Below are 18,821 nucleotides of genomic sequence, written 5' to 3' on the forward strand. Positions count from 1 at the left end.
TCTTTTGAAAACATAAATTGGTCTTTTTCGTCGGTCAATATTTGTTGAAAAGAGTTTTCGTGGTTGTTTTGTTAGTAATTGGATTCCGTGGTCATTTGACTGCCAGATTAGCTCTGTGTTCGGTTCAATATTTATACAAAATGGTCAATTATTAAATGACAGCAACCTGACCACTCGGTTAGACATTATGACAAAATCAGTCATGATTCACATGTTGCTACATAGTATACAAATTAAATGACAAAAAATTATACTGTTTTATATTTGATCAATAAAATATAATAATACTGAATACAGCTGTTCTTAGAAGAAGGGGAAAATCTGTAGTAATGTATTTAAACAAAAGCCACTACTAAATAAATAGTACATTCAATGTAGACTAATTAATATATAAAATTATAAACATTTTGCACAATGGATATTTCTTCTGATTATCTAAAAATTCTCTATATTATTTAAAATAAGCCTCGACGAAAACGTAAATTAGATAAGCATATGCAAATATGCCCATGTCTATTTGTCAGTGATAATACGTAAGCAATTGTAAGTAAACATATATTTTTTAAATATCTAAACGAATTCACAATATAATAATGTAACAGTATAATGAACATGTAATCTGGTTTGAACTAAATTTCTTGGCAACTGCATTAATAAGACCGTTAGAAACTGTTAACGAAAATAATAAAATGAGAGTTTAACACAAAAAGATTATTACTGAAATTAATTTGAAAATGAAAACAACTTGACTTTTCCCGCCAATAATAAAAACTTTCACATATCCTGGCTAAAATTATATTAAATGGACTTTTTTACATGGTGGGATTGGAAATAATTTTTCGAGGTTAACATTCCATTTTATGAAGATCTACGCCAATGCCTTGGTTGCAAAGTTTCAGATCATTCGCTTATACTGGTTTGCAAAAATTATTATTCCAGATGTGGAATATGACCAAAAATTGAAAAGCTTTGCACTCAAATCGGCCTTCGAATAGCACAAAAATACGAATTTTAATATAATATTTTAAGTATATTTTGAATAGCTTCAGAATTTGTTTATGTGCCATAGCTTATCTACAAGTCCCTTTGAATTTAAATCATATAAACTTAAAGCCAAATTTTTGCGGTGCAATTGTCATCACTCGAAGTATAATTCGACAGCAAATATTACATTACAACACAATGGTTGCTTGGCTACAAGAAAACTTGTAACCTGACGATCCGCATGACCTTTTATTTTTGTTAGGGCTTCACTATATACAGGTCAAATTGCGACTTTCTACGTAGTTTACTGTTGGAGGAAAACCTAACGTGACTCCTCCGTGCATTATTCAGGCACGAACGGGTATCTGAGTAGAACAAGAGACGTTCCGTAGGCTACCTTGATAGCTTCCTCACATTCCAGAATCCAAATTCCCTTGCGGGATTCGTACATACAGCGACGAGACGCAAACTGTTAAAAGTGAACGGCCTTAGCAATTTGGAAACGGACGGAACCTAAAATGAGCACCAGGCTTTCAAAAGTGACAAAAGAAATGAGCATACATAGTTAAATGTATATTGAGTTTATCTCTTAGTGTTTTTTAACGCTGTCATTTTTTATGAATTACGTCATAAAACCCTTTGAGAAAGTGAGTATGCGAAACATCCAGATGGTGATCCAAATGACGTTCTATTTTCATGGTTTTGATTGGCCTTTATGCACTTGTTTGATAGTATACTGCTTTTTCATTCATTAAATCATTGAGTACAAAATTATTGAGTTTTCTTGGACGATAGAACAGAATACAATGTAGAATAAAATTGAATAAAAAATAAGTTTGGTACATATTTCACACAACCAATACCTTAGTGGAGAACAAAACGAATTAAATTAAAGTAAAAAAAACAGGAGTGCTTTTGTTTAATATCAGAAATACAGTTACAAAATGTACTTCGGGTACATTATGGGTTTGATATGGAATTGATGGACTCGGAATTAAACGAGGCTAGACAGAATACAATATGGAATTGAAATGGAATATTTGGACCCGGATGAATTACAATTTACATTAGATACGGATTATTGGACTCCGCAGACTTAAACGACGCTGGTTTCTTTTTTTATAAGACGTGAAATAAAAAGAAATAATTGTATTGTTTTTGCAGGTGGATATAGCCTGATTTTAAACAGAAATAAAAGCGTCCCTTTACTTTAATTCCCAGTTGTTTTTTTAATCTGTGTTGAATTTCTCTATAATATTTAATGTTTAATTACAGTTGTTTCTGCAGGCGTAGATATGAGCCATAATGTTTTAAGAAAATTAAACTTGAAAAAATATACTACGATTTAAAGAAAAGTAAAACAATTCAAGATTCAAGAAACAATCTTTTTGTTGTTAAAGACAGGCTTTTTTTAAAGACTATCTTTTCTACTGCGTGACTGACGCAGTCATGGCTATTCTTACAATTTACGTGGATTGTCAGTGTAAAATACTCTTTTTTAATTTCAAAATGGTTTACTATTAAATAAATTTTCATTGTTTTTTTTTTTGTGTGTTTTGAAAAATTTGCGTGAATCTGGAGCCATGCTGCTTTAACGTTCTTGTGAACGATAAGCTACCGATAATACCCTACAAGACATTTCACTTTTTAATGGTATTTTGCCATTCGTATTTATTGTCTTGCATAATAGTAAATAGAGTATACATTTAAATATCCTTTTAATTTTGATCAGTTATGATCTTTATAGTATAAAATTCTAAATTTATTACCATATTTAAAGTATTCTATAATTTCAAATAGGACTAGTATTTAGTCATTCGTGTTATTATTTTCCCATTATTTCATTTGTAAATTGAGCGCGTACCTTTAAGCCGTTCTATAAATAAATACGAGATTTTATTTATCCATAGACGTAATACAGTTGAACTTTAAAACAAACATGGTACTAAAGTTTATTATATATTAAAGTAATTGACTTTAAAAGTATAGAGTAAAACCGTTTTACTGGTAGGCTTAAAAGCCTATGGAATAACACATTTAGTATACATACACTACACATATTCTAGGATATTTAAATATAAGAAATAAACCAAAATGGTAAGACATACTTATTCAATGTTTTAACAAAATCATTTATATTTTTTGTTAATTTAAAATAGACTTTATCAATAAATTGAATTAAAATTATATTTTTATCTACGGGCTGTTAAAATTATTTATTTATAATTTATTCCTAGACGAACGGGGGGGGGGGGGGGTACTAATATCGTTGACCCCCCCCCTCCCGACACACACAGGGAAAAATAAATATTAAATAAATGAAAGCAAGAAGAAATATGAATAAATAAATGAATGAATGAATGAATGAATAAATGAGTGAGTGAGTGTGTGAGTGAGTGAGTGAGTGAGTGAGTGAGTGAGTGAGTGAGTGAGTGAGTGAGTGAGTGAGTGAGTGAGTGAGTGAGTGAGTGAGTGAGTGAGTGAGTGAGTGAGTGAGTGAGTGAGTGAGTGAGTGAGTGAGTGAGTGAGTGAGTGAGTGAGTGAGTGAGTGAGTGAGTGAGTGAGTGAGTGAGTGAGTGAGTGAGTGAGTGAGTGAGTGAGTGAGTGAGTGAGTGAGTGAGTGAGTGAGTGAGTGAGTGAGTGAGTGAGTGAGTGAGTGAGTGAGTGAGTGAGTGAGTGAGTGAGTGAGTGAGTGAGTGAGTGAGTGAGTGAGTGAGTGAGTGAGTGGTACTACAAAATGATAATAATAATATAAAATATTATGTATTTGTTTATCTATTTATGAAATAAAAATAGTCAAAATAAAAGAATGAAAAAATTAAGATAGAGACAAGCTTAAGACGTATCAAAAGATAGTCACTTATAATTATACTTTATCAGTTTTGATTTTCCTTATAATTTTGAAGGCACATTATGGTTTAATTTATATTATGTTTAGTTTCTTGTTTAAACACGAAAAACGTGAGTTTTATAATGTGAAAGTGATGTTTCTAGAACATTTCAGTTGCTTGTCACCTTAAGAAAGGAGCGCTTAATTTCAAATTATTAATATGTCATCATAGTAGCAGGGGGGGGGGAGGGGGGCGGGTACTTTCATACAAAATCTCTATAACTGCACTTACTGCCAATAACCAACTGCAGATAATGATGGTTCAGGTTTCTGGCCAACGATTGACGTTTTTGGCTGTAACATATATTTATTTCCTTTTAAGGTTATTTCTTTTACCTTTTTGTATTTATTTGTTTTTTAATATATGCTATATACACGTAAATTCAGGGGAGACAACTTCTTTTTTCGTCGAATGATCTACATTGTGTGTACACAAACATTACAAAACATTATAAGAAGAATGAAAAATCTTGTAACATTTACTTAAATGTAAATCCGCATTACTACTGTAATGAACTTATTATTGTAACGCAAAGATCATAAATAAATTAAGCGGAAAGGAAACGGACGCATTAATTCCTTGCGGGTCAATGCTCACGACAACGATTTAAAAACCTTGTCTGATGAACGAGTTAAGGGGGTCAGTGATTATGTACACGTGATTTGATTTAAATCTCATTTAGCTACCTAATTTACTGACAGTTAAAAAGAGAAATTTAATGAATTAGTTATGACATTGTCATTTTTAGTAATTGGTTGAATAATTCATTGAAAGAAATATAAGAGCTTATTCAGTGTTTACTTTTCTTTTCCTGATTTTCATGACGTTTTTTATCGATTGTCTTGATTTGTCAAAAGTGATTTATAACAAAAATATTTATATTTTACAAGATTATTGTGACGCTTGACTTAGGTTATATCGTGTCGACATGCGCAAGACACATGTTTAATTATGCGGTTGAGGGGGGGGGGGGGGGGGGGCGGGGCGTCCTTTAACGTACAATAACAGCAAAGTATAGAGGGAACAAAGTGCCATATGCTAGATATTTTTTTTTCTTTTATTTTTTTTTTTGTTTGTTTTTGTTTTTTTTATTATTTTGCTTTGAGTCACTGGTTTTTTGTTATACTGGTATGATTGTTTGAACATCATTTCACACAAGATTTATAATTCGTCGAATATTCAATACGAAAATTATGTATGAGCGACACAGATAAAATATAACAGCACTTATTTTTCTGTCCAAAAGAAAAAAGTCATGACGACTGCTGGACATCTTGGAAAGTCACGATAGAATCAGTTCAATAGATAAGCCGCGTCATGACAAAACCAACTCTAGTGGGTTTGCGACCAGCATGGAACCAGACCAGCCCGCGCATCCGCGCAGTCTGATCAGGATCCATGCTGTTTGCTGTCAGTATTTGTATTTTCTGATCGCAGATCAGATAATACATAGCTAACATCCACGGTCTAACACAAAATTTCCTAACAGTCCTAACAACGCAAATTAGTTCTCACTCAAAACTGCTTAAAAACCAGCAATTTAAAAGAAAGAACATTTTTTTATTACATGTGTCAAACATATTAAAAATCACTTTCGAACTTTTAAAGTAGCGTTGGCTTATAGAGTTGTCAATAAATGTACACTCACAAATTACGCGGATGAATATGAATTTAATCAATGAAAATGCTATTTAAGCGATGTCGATTAGATTCTACCGAATATTACACAAATTAATCTGAGTTGAATATATAGTTTCTACATGTTGGACTGTTTGGGCGAGAAGATTTATGCTAAATTATTTACTTCAATTTTAAACAACAGGTTTACCCTGAACAAAATACCTCGAAATTACCCTATTTTTAATTCTTTTTTTAGTGTCTTTGTTAAGGAAATAGCCACGATTTGCAAGGATAAAGATGAACATAAATTATTTTTTGATGCAACTCTAGTTATGCAAAATTCCGCATGTGCCCTGCAAGATGACTTATAGTACATAAAAATAAACTTATACAGGAAAACACATACAGATATACAGTACGATTTAGATTCCAGGGATCAGAAAATACCACAGAGCTTGCAGCCCTTTGATTTCAATTGTAATAGAGTTGGTAAGCGAACAGCATGGATCCTGATCAGAATGCGCGGATGCGCAGGCTGGTCTGGATACATGTTGGTCGCAAACCCACAATGTTGGTTTTGGTCGTGACGCGGCCTCAGATCATTATATCCACGTTTTTAATAACATGTTAATCCTGATTAAAGGTTTACACCTTAAATACAGTCATAACACGCAGTAACTATACAGCCAAAGTTACTCGAAATGACCAAACTTATTCTTTTTATTTATAAGTGGAGGATGTTTTATCAATTTTTTTTTATAAAATATATGTTTTAATCAATTACATGTATTATGAAATTTTCCATTGAGCAAGACTTGTTACCTTGTTATTGTTCTGTTGACTCTCTTATAATCACTATAAGACACGGAAAATGCCGATATATGTCGACTTTTCACGAGCTTAATATATATAGATCTTATGTCGGTAAACACATTTCATTGGACACGACAACTGAATAAATAAATGTACATGTTATATACAAAATGTCTTTGCAGCAACGAGTAATCTACTTTATTTTATTATGATATTTTTATATATCTTATTCATTTTTTGGGTACAATACAGACATAAAAAATGTTCTATGGTCCATGTTTTCTATTTCAGGCTACGGAGGGGAAAAAGGTTAAATCTGACAAAGAAAAGGAAGAGTTTGAAAAACGTAAGTAATGGAATATTAAATGACAATTGACATGATAAAAATATAACAAGACGATGATCAGAATAGGATGCTAAAAACAATTAACAGGATTAGAATACTAAATGACGATAAACAGGTTGGAATTATTAAATGACGGTTATCATAAACAGGAAACTAAATGACGAAGAATAGGTCAGAATACTAAATGACGATAAACAGGATGGAATTACTAAATAATGGTTAACAGGATGGGAATACCAAATGACGATGATCAAGTCATAATACTTAATGACGATAAACAGGATGAAATTACTAAATGATGATTAACAGGATGGGGAAACAAAATGACAATGAACAGGTCTGAATACTAAATGACGATAAACAGGATGGAATTACTAAATGATGGTTAACAGGAAGGGAATATCAAATGAAGATGGACAGGTAAGAATACTAAATGACGATAAACAGGATGGAATAACTAAATAATGGTTAACAGAACGGGAATACCAAATGACGATGAACAGGTAAGAACACTAAATGACGATAAACCGGATGGAATTACTAAATGATGGTTAACAGGATGGGAATACCAAATGACGATGAACAGGTAAGAATACTAAATGACGACAAACAGGATGGAATTACTAAATAATGGTTAACAGAACGGGAATACCAAATGACGATGAACAGGTAAGAACACCAAATGACGATAAACAGGATGGAATTACTAAATGAGGGTTAACAGGATGGGAATACTAAATGACGATGGACTGGATATGAAAACTAAATGACGATGAACGAAATAGAAATACTAAATAAATGACGATGTACATGATAAAAAACTAAATAACGATGAACGGGAGGATTCGGCCAAGCAATCATTTCAAATCGATAATGAATAAATTTTGGAACATTGATAAGTTGAAGTAACTGGACATCATTACTGTATGTTAATTCTTATCTTTATTTTACTTGATTTGTCATTTCTGAGTTAGTAGAACTATACATAATAATTAATTTTTCACGAAAAGAATAAGGTCTTATATAACAATTAAACAAAATTGCCTCTGCTTTATGAATACATTTTGTAATTATTGTATTTCAGAAATTAAGGACATGTTTAAGCTTTTTGACAAAAATGGAGACAATAATATTTCTACGGCTGAGATGGGGAAAGTTTTACGGACAATGGGATTTCAAATGACTAATAAGGAAATTAGAGCAGCAGTAAAACAGATCGACACGAATGGTTTGTTTGTTTGTTTAACCATTTATTTTATCTATTTATTTAAATATATTCATTTCTTTATATGCTTACATAATTATGTATGTATTATTATAAAATATATACACATAAAAAACAAAAAGTTATACCAACGGTTAAGAAATGTCGTGATATTTCAACATCATAAGAATCACTTTATGACGTCATGTAAGTATGAAAAAGCAGACGACAAATGACCAATTATGGTAACTTTCTTATTTTGAAATCTGGTAATATAAGGTCCGTACCGATATTGCCTGGATTGACGGATGTACCTTGACTAGGATTCAAAACAGTACCTGCCTGCCATGTATATACATGTACGTGTTGCGAAAAAGTACGTTGCAGATTGTTTTCTAATTATATAATTATTAGATCTATATACATGCATTTTCAAAAGATAGGAACATGTTTTTGTTTGTTGTTTTTTTTCAAATAATGAGGGTGTTTGACTCTTATTGACTCTAATATACTAAAAAAAATTATGATTTCTTAAATTCATAGACTCATTAAAGAAGCATATATAGAAAAAACAAATGTTTCACGCTTTTTTTTCTGTTTTGCTTTATTGTTTTTGTGTGGGTGCTTTTAATGTTTAGCCTAATTGTTTGATAAAAATGTTAAATAGCAAATAACAGTAAACTATTGTATTTTTTCATGTCATTGAAAGGTACTGTATTTGTTTGTCTATTATATTTACAAAAGGGAACGGAACTATTGAATATGGAGAATTTAGAAGTTTCCTTGTTAAACAGTTTAAAAATTCCAAATCCGAAGAGGATTCTCGTCAAGAAATTCGCCAGGCCTTCCGGATATTCGACAGGGACGGCAACGGTTATATAGAAAAACCGGAATTAAGGTACGGTACTCGGATTATATTTCGTTTTATAATATACATGTGCATGTGCTTAAAATGAGAAATAATCAAAATAAACATGTTTTGTTTCCGGGAAATATCTCAAAACTGCAAATAATTTTAATATAGATTCATAAATGTTTAAAACATTTAAAGTTTGAATATTTCAAAATACCAAGATATATAGTTCCTATCAGGGTCTTTCAAATAGAACTTTTGGAAAAAGGATAAATATTTCAGGAAATGATGTTTTTTAAAGCCATCTTTGTTAAAAAACATAGATTGTTTGTTCAGAATATTTGCCGATAATCGGCGCCATTTTGAAAATGCACCAAATTAAACATCAAATATTTGCAAAAAATATCTTGAAATATTATAATATTTTTACATGATACGATTTAATAACATCTTTTTCTCTGTAAAATCAATTTTTTATTTTGTCATTGAACAATGCATAAATTAAAAAAAACTCATGAAACTGGACCTATTTTCAAATATGAGCTGTAGATTTTTACCTTGACACCGGGAACGAAAAATTTCTAATTTCATTGCAAATCTATAAAGTTGTTAGTTTTAAAGTAAAAACTGATAATATAATGTAGTCAGAGTTAGTTTTTAGTATTTTTTTTGATTGATTTAACAAAATATTATCTTATAATTTGATTTTTGAATGGTGCTGTGCTATGCCATATCACGTGACTCAACCGAGACAGCATTTTTTGTAAAATTGGTCTGTCTCCAGACCATTCTATTTGAAAGACCCTGTTCCTGTATATAGTCTTGAAAAAAATCATGAACGTACTTTTAGGGTCATAAAATCAATTACGTCATTGTAAGCTTAGTACCTTCAGGGTTGACATATAAATTTAGGCTCAATTTGTCTAGGTGGACAAAAAAAGATCTTTTTAGTCGAAAAACAAAAAGCACGTGAAGGACATGTATATAAATAAGGGATCCATAAAGACGCGTTTGCACCTTTTGTCATTAATCACGATTCACCTTTCTGTGATAGACATAACACAAATGCGTAATTTTATACTTACTTACAGTCATGCGGATATAAGTGCCAACCAAACAGGCGACTTCTATAAAAAAAAGTGCTAGATATTCTATATATAGATAGAAAACAAGTTGAAGTTTCAGGGGAAACAACAACAACAAAAAATGTGACCGGTGATACGTTATTTTTCACACATCATATATGTATGACATGTGTGTGAAACGCACGATTTTAGCATTCTCACGTTTTACACGTTGCATTCTCTTTCTCTTTCGCCCACATTTTACATTTTCTATTTTTTTATGTTTAACCTTTCACACAAGACTTATGTCTTGGTGTTTTTTTTTTGTAAAATAAAAGCGAGAAATTTATGCGTTTTACATGTTTATAAAAGATGTGCGTTCAAGATACATGTATACAAATCTATAATAAACACAACAGTTTTTAAGGAAATACATTAATTGATAAAAAAATGTTTGAAAAGTAACTTGTCACCAATTTCTTACGTCGTTTATAACTAAATTTGGTTTCATTTCTTATTTTGTCTTTATTTACGCCGAAATAATTGTTCTTGTCACAATAAAAGAGACTTATTTTGGCGTAGCCTCCATTTTGAAGTCACATGTCAGGGGGGGGGGGGGGGGGGGGGGGGGGGGGGGGGTCATGATCCTCCTTGGATTTTGAGTCCTATATGTCCTCTGTTATTTAAATATCAAGCGAATGTCACTCAAAAGCTTGTGAATTTTTTTATTTAATTCATTATAAATATGTAGTCATGAATTCCTCTGAATTTTTTTTTAAATGTAAATCCATCTTTTGGATATGCATTTAATTCACATATTGTCAGAATTTTGCGACTTTCTCTGGATTCACGTCTTTCGTTTATCCAAATTGACTTCAATTGAATAACTTGATGACAAACATGCGTGAGTTCAGACTCAACCAAACCGAGTGTGCAATTTTCGTGTAATTTTGTTTGTTTCAATGCTTCCGGGGGATCATCCATTATTCCAGATTTCCAACATGCTGTGTAGTTTTAGAATCTTTAATTGCCTATATCACACTATTTTTCCGAGTTATATCTCCTGGCCAAGAGATAACAAGAATAAAAATAGACTGACCCCTATGCTTCCGGAGTTAAAGTTTATTTCATTTTTTTTTCTTTATAGACGGGCCATGAAGACAATGGGAGAACCACTTACAGAAACGGAACTCGACATAATGATGAAGGACGCAGATAAAAATAAAGACGGAAAAATTGATTATGAAGGTAATGATTAAACTCAAAATAAAAGACTGAGTAATAAGGTAACTGTTATAGACATAAACAGTTTTTGCTCTATTACTTATTTATCTATGGTGGCTAATTTGTGCCATTTGGTATTTTCGCTCCAAACACGAAAATACGTCAAATTCAACATTTTGTCGTACTTTCGCTCAACGGGGCGCAAAGGTGAAACAGGACAAAATGGTGAGTGTCATATTATCGTGTTTCCGCCATGCATTTTTTTTCCAGTTGATGGGTTACATTTAATTTACAGGTTTTGTTCAATTAGGACAATGCAGCGATTATTATAACTCGATTTTTTCTTTAAAATATACTAACATAAAACAATTTCGTGTTTTCACAGTCGTACTTTCGATATTTCAACATCCTTGTTTCGTTATTTTGATTTTTCACCATCGTACTTTCGACTTGTCATCATCGTACTTTCGACTTGTCATCATCGTGGCTTCGTCTTTTCATCGTCGTACTTTCGACATTTCATCATCGTGGTTTCGTCTTTTAATCATCGTACTTTTGACTTTTTAGCATCGTAGTTTCGTCTTTTAATCATCGTACTTTCGACTTTTCATCATCGTGGTTTCGTCTTTTAATCATCGTACTTTCTACTTTTCACCATCGTGTAGTTTCGACTTTTCATCATCATACTTTCGATTTATTACTAATATAAATTATGCACATGGGTCACGCCCGCAAAGAACAACGCATTGTTAATAACGCACTTTTCTTCTAATTTCAGCTAAACTACACCTTAAATATTATTAATTTGTTATCGATCAGTAATTGGCTTTCCTTCATTTCAGAATTTGTGATTTTATGGACAAGCAAGACAAAAGAACTGAAAGAACAATCGAAAAAGGTGGGAAAATGAAATCACTGTTACAGTGGAAAAACAACTGTTGTCTTGTGTTTGTGTTGTGTCCGTATCCATGCATACTCTTAATTATTTTGTTACATGCAGTTTATAATGTAAATAAAATAAGAAACAAAAAACGAAGACCTTGTTTCCTTTTAATAATTAAACAGATATAGGACAAACGGTCAATGAAAGACATATAAACATTTGTAACAAATGCAATGACATATTAGCAAAGTACATTTTACATGTAATAAAATGGTTCTGATGCATTCCGTGGCGAAAGTTCGTAAAAATTCGGCAAATTTAGGGTTGTTCCGTGTCTTGCAATGATGTCAAGAACGTCTCAAGACTGTTATCTATAAAATATTTATTGGTTGGGTTTTACGACCTCAGATGCCCTATCGTGCATTATTTCAGGCACGATCAGGATCTTTATCGACAATCCGTAATCGAGCTGGATATAGCTTTCTCACATAATAAAATCCAAAACCCTGTCGAGATTCGAACCAACAGCGGTGCAGAGTAGTAGATTGAGGTCAGCGACCATAATCACTCTGCCATGGACGCCTCATTTCACACGAAATATGGCTCAGAAAAATGAATATAATGATGACAATACAGTACAATAAATACGCGATATCAAACAATATTTGCGTATTTTATAAGCATCCTCATCATATTTTGATAGTAAAAAACAATATATTCTAATTTTAAGAGCCATTAAAGGAACTCCACTGAGACATAAAATAGCTCAGCTTTGGCACCTTAAACACAAAGATATCCAAAAGATAATTAATACTCGGAAATAAATTGAAAATCGTAACATGGAAAACGTTGCAACGCTTTTCAATTTTGGGTCATTCTTCACCATATGAAAAACTTTCTGGAAAAATGGAGTGAGTGAATGATCTGAAATTTTGCATACACATTATTGGTCTGGACCTACACCAAATGAAATATTAATCTCCAGTTCAATCGAGTCAAAAACTTCAGTGGAGCTCCTTTAAGGACACTTACCGTATTTATTTTATTCAGGACCAAGAAATATGACGAAAATAAGTCTAAATAGCATACCTGATAGTACGAAAAAGTGATATTCAGTTCCGATAACATTTTGATTGCACATTTTACATAATCTGTTTCCCCTGTCTTTTTCTATTGATGATAAATAGTATGATTTATTTAGTTTTGGGCCTCTTTTAAAAATACATGGAATGATAAATTAAATGAAAATCGTGAAATCTGTGTTGATCATAAGACTTTGCTATAAAATGTAGAAAGAATAAACGTGCTTGATGTAATGAAAGCACGTTACATAATCACTAAAACCTCTTACTTATAGTAAAAAAATATACACTATAGGCGAAACATGTGTAACTGTATAGATGTATTGTCTTTCAATTTTACATGGCTAATATATAGAACCGTGGAAGGTGTGGTGTTATTTGACAGTTTCCAGTCCGCATCACGGCAGTAAACCACTTTGAATTTACCAGAGCGCAGTTCAGCCACCACGTTATTCCTGGGCATACAGTCAAGCAGTTTACCAGAACTAGTAGCCTTCACTTTCACCTTCTGTAAAATCCAGAGTAGAGGTACGGTGCGAATGGCCGTTAAAAGGATTTCATGATCAATCACAAGTAAAGTGACTTGCACTGTCCGGGAATAAAACTCGGGTACCCCAAGCTTTCACTATTGACCTAATCGGACAGCTATTGAGGATTCTTGACAGTAAGGCTGATAAATAAGCATAGTAAACTGCAAAAACCAAAACAAAATTCATTGTTAGGTGGGTGGGTACATAAATTAAGTAGGAATCTGTAAGTATAAGGTGACTGGAAATACAATCGGATGTTTCCGTACATTGACTACATTCAAATTTAAGCAAATGTTGCACATACAGATTTAAAAGAAGAAAAAAATAATTATCACAATTTGCTTGGTTGAAACAACTCTTTTGACTTAACTCTTTTTTATCATCAATCCGAGTTTGTTGTGTTTTGTTAAATAGATTCATACGCTCCCAGCACTCGGCTTTTTCGAATCTCAACTAGTAATGGTATTGGTACAAGGGAAATAACTCCACCGCCAATAGTTGTCAGAATAAAAGACCATGCAAAGTTGTAGCCCTTGATAAATTGTCCATTATTTTTCTGTACTGCATATAGTACGACAGCTGACAAACATAAAGCTCCTGCAAGCAAATCAAAGTCAAAATATGAGAAATAAGAATATTTATTTTTAACAAAAAATGTTCCCGTGTGAGTTATTTAGTTATTTAAAGGCATTTAAATGCATAACGAAATGCTTTTTGTACTGATTTTAAGGATATTTTACAGATATTTATACGAAATTACGTGTGAGTTAAAATAAGTGATAGGTATATTTCCCTGCAGACTGTGTATGTGCGCTACCCGAAGTAGGCAGGGGCGAGGAGGCAAGTGTGCTAGGGTGCGTGAACCTCTAGCACAGAGTGACAGCTTCGTGACAGGCCATTTGCTGGCGTAACTGCCTTTTTCAGGGCTTCCTCCTTTTCATATTGTCTATACATTTAGGTTCTCATTGGGCGGATTGACTCTTATTTAACAAAGAATTAATAAATGTGCGAATCCTTTAAAAATTTAAAACACATAGTTTAAATATATGACCTCTTCACGACTATATCAGCTTGTAGTAGGTCAAATATACTTCTTTCGTTACTGCCAGCCACATAAGACAGTGTGGAAAGCTTATCTGAAGCAGTTAACTCCATAGTACCCAACAATTCTATTGTTTTAATAACTTTTATAAAATTATACAAATAACTTCAGTAATACCTGCTAAGACACATAAAATGATAGCTGCCCGGATTCTGGTCAGGTTTGCGTGTCCGTCTTCACGTTTGATGTAAAATATCAACAAGACAATGCAAAAAGCTTCCGCCACAACGGACATTATCACCAGTGCCCGAATCGCATTCATCCACGTTTCAAAATCTGAAAAACAAAAAGAAAGTTGAGAAATATGCATTGAAAGCATGTTAAAAGCATGCGCGAGAAAATACTACTTCCGGTTGATTTTTTATAGCGTAAAAAGGTCTATCGTACACATGGTACAGCATGTATCGAACATAAGGCATTCAACGTATTGAGGGACTTTTCACGCTGCTTTGCATTCTATACAAAACCACTCATTTATTTTCAGATTTAATTATCTACTTTAATAAGCACATTCTTCATGGAAATGCATGCTTGCAGGTTTTGTTAAGAATATGAGTATGTCAATTGATGATTCATTTGAATATACTTCATGAACTTAATTACATATACATGTATATATGAGCCGCGTCATGACAAAACCAACATAATGCGTTTGCGACCAGCATGGATCCAGACCAGTCAGCGCATCTGCGCGGTCTGATCAGGATTTATGTTGTTCGCTATAAGAAACTGATAGCGAACAGCATGGATCCTGATCAGATTGCGCGAATACGCAGGCTGGTCTGGATTCATGCTGGTCGCAAACCCATTATGTTGGTTTTGTCATGACCTTTATACATATAATATCTTAGAGTTTTCTTCAGTTTAAGAATACACCGAATACGTTCACAGAAACTGTTTCCACGGTCTAACCCGATGCCCTGGCCTGTGAATCTGGTCCATTGCTAACCATGTATTTCAGAACAACAACAACAACAACACCTAATCATTAAACATCCCTTTGCCTATTTCCTGCCGCATGTCACTCTACAATTCTCACAAAATTGGCGGGAACACACTTCAACATAATAATCTGTCTTTCACATTTCCTTTTACTTATAACTATTAAATCATAACAAGTGATAAAGTGCTACTTAAGACTATCGTTGCTTGCGTACGTAGCTTATCATAAAAATAAAGTCAACCCCCTCCCTTCTCCCCCAGCCCCATAAAAAGGAAAAAACGAACAAAATATAAATAATCATTAACAAAAAACAAATTTCAAATACAAGAAAACAACAACAACAAATAAAAGAAAAGCAAGCAAAAATCATTGATATGATTGTAAGGTACATGTATATAAATGTACATAAGAAAACGTGATTGTACGTGATGTAAACTTGCACGGGTAATCGGATACACAACAATCTCTAAAAAGACCAATGTTCGAATTAAGCCCCAGGTGTATTTATTGATAAGTCTACTGCACAAAGTGATAAAGAAATGTTTTGTTGTGATAACTATGAATACAAATATATATACGAAATGATTGAGTCTGTTTGGTAAAGAAAGAATATTAGTAAGTATCGTTTTATTAAAAAGTATACAACTTAAAGATGCATGCCTCCAGATGAGCGAAAATATTTCAATATAATCAAACCTGAGAAAAAAGTACTAAGATTTTTGGAAAAGTAAAAATATTCAGGATTCAAGTAATAATTTACATGTTATGTGCGATTAATGACTGATTTTTCAGAATTCATAACTATATTTCTACTGCGTTACTAACGCAGTAAGGGATATTTTTGCATATTTTGTCATCTATTTCGTAATTTACGTGGGTGGTAAGTGCCATTGATAATGTGCAAATTGCTTCCCTTTGGTTATTTCACTAAATAATACTATTAAACACATTTTCAAAATTTTCATGAAAATTAGCATGAATCTGGAGCGTGCTGCTTTAAATACGTATTTTTCAATTTTAGAAATGCATGTTACATTCCCCGGTCGTAGAATTTACACCACTGAATTCAATGAATTTATTCAGGACAAAATTAAATTAACATCAGTGGAATTGCAAAAATAAGTTCAATGTAACGTGCTATAAAAAAACAGTGTACATGTACAATGTAGTTAAAAGAGTCAAATTAGAAAAAAAGATGAACAAGTCCGAATTTAACTAGTTTGTAACAAGTAAGGGGAGCTGTGGCCCAGTGGTTAAAGTGTCTGCCTCTCAACCCATAGATCATGGATCGAGCCCTTAACCGGTTCACGACAATGTTTCTTCACATGACACCAGTACTGGTTGGTTCCAGGAAGCGGACCCGAAAGTGATTAATATAAGTTGCAAGAATTTGTTTCGCAATCGTGCTTAAACAGTTGAATAAGTATATTTAAACCACAACAACAGTAATTTTATGTGTAAATCTATATTTATGATGTAAACAAACTTAAAACACGTGTACATTAATTAATGAATGTACAAATCAAAAATTCACAATAAGAATGAAAACCCTTACAAAGGAAATGGAAGAAAAATATCAAGAAGGGAAACCAAAGTCCTCACAAACGAGCTGGAAGAAAATACCAAGAAGAGAAAATACTCTCCAAACGCTCAGCTAAGCATCACTGATGATGTTTCCGGGCTAAAATGTTACTTTAATGTTAGACGTACCTGCAAGGATATCCAGTTTCAAACACTTTACGGCACCGTCGGCGTGTGTCAGATAATAACAGTATTCCCATATTCCCTGGTAATGTCCATTCCTCGACAACCATTTCGGCGTTGACAAACCAACTATAGTTAAAACAGTGGCTACTGTCACGAAAAACAGCGACAACTTGGCGAACGATTTCAGCATATTGTATAATCACATGCGGGACTATTTAAAACAAACTCTCGAATACCGTAGCACAGAGGGTTACAATTTTATACGATCATTGCCTATCGATCTATGGTGTATGTACTTGTATCTACCAATAGCATACTTCGTGTGCGTATAGCATTTTCTTAATATGGTATTAAGTATTACAATATTTACACTATAAATAAAAGTTAATTTCAATATTATCCCCGACACAATTCACGATTTTGTCTCAAAATATCACCGTTCGTTATGAGCTATTTTCGTTGTATATATAGAATGTATTATATATTCAACCCAACCCGCCGGCGATTCAATGTCTTAACCGTGTTACAATTTGTCGTGTTCACTCACCGAAAAAACACTTGGTATTTATATCAAAAAACCATGTATGACTAAAATAACGTCACTAGACTACATATGTTCACATTTGTACAATTATTATTATACATATTAACAAAAAAACTCCAGTTTAACGTAAAACAGTTCACGTTACTACCTACGCGTGCTTAATTTGTCACGATACAGTTAAATACACCTGACAAAAAATCTACCTTGTCCACAAAACATATTTTATTGTAATTACGCTAAATCCTCTATTCTAATATAACTACCAAGGTCGGCTGAGTTCTTCATGCATGAAAATCAATAACTGGAGCGATAGAACTGCGCATAACAGATCTATGCAGTGAACGATGCCAAACAAACGAAAGAAAGACCATTAATTTCTTTGCTGTTTTTTTTTGTATGGTGCACATTCTTAAAGGCACATTATGCCCCAGAAACAAATTAAGAAAGGGCGAACATGAATTTCATAATGCTTAAATAATGGTTTTAGAGATGCTTAATTGTTAACAAAAGAAAGTAGTGATAAATGTGGAATATTTATTTATAAAAGTAGCAAAATGTAAACAAAGCAGTATTTTGACTTCCATGCAAAATACTAATTTTACTATAACTGTTCTTATTGCCAAAAATAAATAAATAAATAAAAATAAATAAATTAATAAATAAATTTTAAATAAATAAATAAATAAAACAATGAACAGGCAAACTACAAGACCTCTTATCAATCACCGGTATATGCGGCAACCTCCGCCCAAATGCCAAACAAAACTAACGTATACCTGATTAAAGAAGCTCTAAGATTTCCAGTTAGTCCGGTTGCAGCTGTCTGGCTCGTAAAATAAGATCACATTTTTAAAAATTTTCATTAACGCAAATACGACTCTTCATGTTATTTATTTTTCACAGTACGCAATGCAGAACCGATTTATACTTGCTTAAAGATATATGAGCCGCGTCACGACAAAACCAACGTAATGCGTTCGGACCAGCATGGAATTTACTTGACTTGACTTGATCCAGACCAGCCTGCGCAT

General features: G+C 32.7%; 2 protein-coding genes across 2 annotated transcripts; one reads left to right on the forward strand and one right to left on the reverse strand.

Annotated features, from left to right (window-relative positions):
* The first annotated feature begins 6,413 nt into the window (after nt 1-6,413).
* On the forward strand, nt 6,414-12,019 carry LOC132760408 (calmodulin-beta-like). Its single transcript, XM_060752388.1, has 6 exons — nt 6,414-6,419; nt 6,600-6,654; nt 7,739-7,882; nt 8,603-8,756; nt 10,923-11,023; nt 11,842-12,019. Exons 1-6 carry the CDS (start codon nt 6,414-6,416, stop codon nt 11,907-11,909), a joined length of 528 nt encoding a protein of 175 aa, XP_060608371.1. The 3' UTR covers nt 11,910-12,019.
* A 1,881-nt stretch (nt 12,020-13,900) lies between these two features.
* Nucleotides 13,901-18,087, reverse strand: LOC132760417 (peripheral myelin protein 22-like). Its single transcript, XM_060752397.1, has 3 exons — nt 17,250-18,087; nt 14,714-14,872; nt 13,901-14,091 (listed from the first exon to the last, which is right to left on the reverse strand). The coding sequence occupies exons 1-3, from the start codon at nt 17,434-17,436 to the stop codon at nt 13,901-13,903; spliced, it is 537 nt and encodes a 178-aa protein (XP_060608380.1). The 5' UTR covers nt 17,437-18,087.
* Between the last annotated feature and the right edge of the window lie 734 nt (nt 18,088-18,821).

The sequence above is a fragment of the Ruditapes philippinarum genome, unplaced genomic scaffold (genome assembly GCF_026571515.1).
Source record: "Ruditapes philippinarum isolate M1 unplaced genomic scaffold, ASM2657151v2 ctg1090_1_1_1_1, whole genome shotgun sequence".
Classification (NCBI taxonomy): domain Eukaryota; kingdom Metazoa; phylum Mollusca; class Bivalvia; order Venerida; family Veneridae; genus Ruditapes; species Ruditapes philippinarum.